The following is a 2,500-nucleotide window of genomic DNA, read 5'->3' as shown; positions in this document are numbered from 1 at the left end:
AGGGTTAAACATTGTTAGGTGATAAGGAATCTTAGAGATTATGCACTCCAACCCTATCACTTCACAAAAGGAAAAAGTGAGAAAACTACTTTCCTTTTTTTTTTTTTTAAACTTAACAAGGATTTATTCACAGGAATACATAGAAGTAGAGAAAACAACAGAAAAGCCAAACAAATGAAATGAAGAGGATCCAAAGCATCTTTTCACTTTTAACTCGCTGCTTGTGCGTGTACTTAGGGCACATGCGCCATACAGTGCAGGGACCCTGCATTGAGAAAAAATACTTTCTAACGTTGAGAGAAAATGATTATGAGAACATTCCCCCAATCAATCTATGCCTTTTAAATGCTAGATCAGAGCTTTATTGCTCAACATTAATAATAATAATGAAGTTCTTTAGAACAGAACTTTGAAATAAGGCATCCATTGTGTTGGAAATGAGTAATCTAAAGAAATGAATTCTCTCTCTCTCTCTCTCTCTCTCTCTCTCTCTCTCTCTCTCTCTCTCTCCCTTTCCCTCTCCTTCTCCCTCTTCCTCTCCCTCTCCCTCTCCCTTTGCAGTTGTGGAAAAAGAAGAACCTGGTGAGTAATATTTTCTTCATTATCCAAATATTTGTATATGGTGATCCAACATACCAGAGGAGGATGCTGGCAACTGAATTTATTAGGTGACCCAGAATCAATGGAGAAATCAAGAACTCCATATTTGTAGAAATTCAACTCAGCAGCCTGGATTTTCCTGTAAAATATTTGTTGTAGTAAAACATTGATTCATGGACAAAAAATAGAAATCTTGAAAAATGCCAGTGATTTAGAACACTACTAAATGAGGCGTCTTGTGGAAATTGGCCAAATCAACAGATTATACGTGGAAAATCAGAAGTGACCTAATAGGCCACTCAGTTCTATGTCTTCATTTTGCAGATGAGAAAGAAGAGGTTCAGAGTGGTTCTCATAGTGTAAAGATCCCAAAGAATATGAATGTGAGAGCTGGGATAGGGTTAAACATTGTTAGGTGATAAGGAATCTTAGAGATTATGCACTCCAACCCTATCACTTTACAAAAGGACAAAGTGAGAAAAATACTTTCCTGTTTTTTTTTAAACTTAACAAGGATTTATTCACAGGAATACATAGAAGTAGAGAAAACAACAGTAAAGCCAAACAAATGAAATGAAGAGGATCCAAAGCATCTTTTCACTTTTAACTCGCTGCTTGTGCGTGTACTTAGGGCACATGCGCCATACAGTGCAGGGACCCTGCATTGAGAAAAAATACTTTCTAACGTTGAGAGAAAATGATTATGAGAACATTCCCCCAATCAATCTATGCCTTTTAAATGCTAGATCAGAGCTTTATTGCTCAACATTAATAATAATAATGAAGTTCTTTAGAACAGAACTTTGAAATAAGGCATCCATTGTGTTGGAAATGAGTAATCTAAAGAAATGAATTCTCTCTCTCTCTCTCTCTCTCTCTCTCTCTCTCTCTCTCTGTCTGTCTGTCTGTCTGTCTGTCTCTCTCTCTCTGTTTCTGTCTCTCTCTGTCTCTCTCTCTCTCTGTTTCTGTCTCTGTCTCTCTCTGTCTCTCTCTCTCTCTCTCTGTCTGTCTGTCTGTCTGTCTCTCTCTCTCTGTTTCTGTCTCTGTCTCTGTCTCTCTCTCTCTCTCTCTCTGTCTCTCTTTCTCTCTGTCTCTGTCTCTCTCTGTCTCTGTCTCTCTCTCTTTCTCTGTTTCTGTCTCTGTCTCTGTCTCTCTCTGTCTGTCTGTCTCTCTCTCTCTCTCTGTTTCTGTCTCTGTCTCTGTCTCTGTCTCTGTCTCTCTCTCTGTCTCTGTCTCTCTCTCTCTCTCTCTCTCTCTCCCCCCTTATCTCTTTTCAGGTGTGTATAAAGATTCACCTGGTGAGTAATATTTTCTCCTTCATTATCCAAATATTTTTATATGGTGATACAAGTACCAGTGCAGGACGCAGGCAGCTGAGTTGATCAGGAGATTCCAAATCAATGAATTAATTTTAGAGAGCAGAACGTAACAACCTGATTTTCCTGTAAAGTATTTTTTTTCTTGAAACACTGATTCATGGAAAAAAGAATAGTCATTAAAAAAAAAATCAACAAATTATATAAGAAAAATCAGAAGTGACCTAATCGGCCAAGCAGTTCTATGACTTCATTTTGCCAATCAGAAAGGAGAGTTTGAGAATAGTTGTCACTGTGTAAACACAACAAATATCATGAATGTGGATCTGGGAAAGATTCAAACAGTATTATTTGATAATGAATCTTGGAGATTATGCACTACACCTCTATCAGTTTACAAAAGGAAAAAGTGAGTAAAATGCTTTCCAAAGGCTAGAGAAAAAATGATCATGAGAATATTCACCCAATTTATGTTTTTGAATAGAAGGTCAGTACTTTATTCCTTAATGTTAACAATAATGAAGAAACTTTATAAAAGAAGTATGAAATGAAGTATCCCCTATGTTCTAAATGAATAATTCAGA

At 36.9% G+C, this 2,500-nt stretch overlaps 1 protein-coding gene across 1 annotated transcript in view; it reads left to right on the top strand.

The window, feature by feature from the left end:
- The window catches only part of LOC127540546 (butyrophilin-like protein 9), a 229,211-nt gene that overhangs the window by 213,000 nt on the left and 13,711 nt on the right, over window positions 1-2,500 (top strand). The window contains exons 12-13 of the mRNA XM_051965270.1: window positions 562-582; window positions 1,878-1,898. Coding sequence (XP_051821230.1) covers window positions 562-582; window positions 1,878-1,898 — 42 coding nt within the window. The remainder of the gene's footprint in view (window positions 1-561; window positions 583-1,877; window positions 1,899-2,500) is intronic.

The sequence above is a fragment of the Antechinus flavipes genome, chromosome 6 (genome assembly GCF_016432865.1).
Source record: "Antechinus flavipes isolate AdamAnt ecotype Samford, QLD, Australia chromosome 6, AdamAnt_v2, whole genome shotgun sequence".
Classification (NCBI taxonomy): domain Eukaryota; kingdom Metazoa; phylum Chordata; class Mammalia; order Dasyuromorphia; family Dasyuridae; genus Antechinus; species Antechinus flavipes.
Note: the sequence above shows the minus strand (reverse complement) of the source record. Positions and strands in the feature narration are given on the sequence as shown.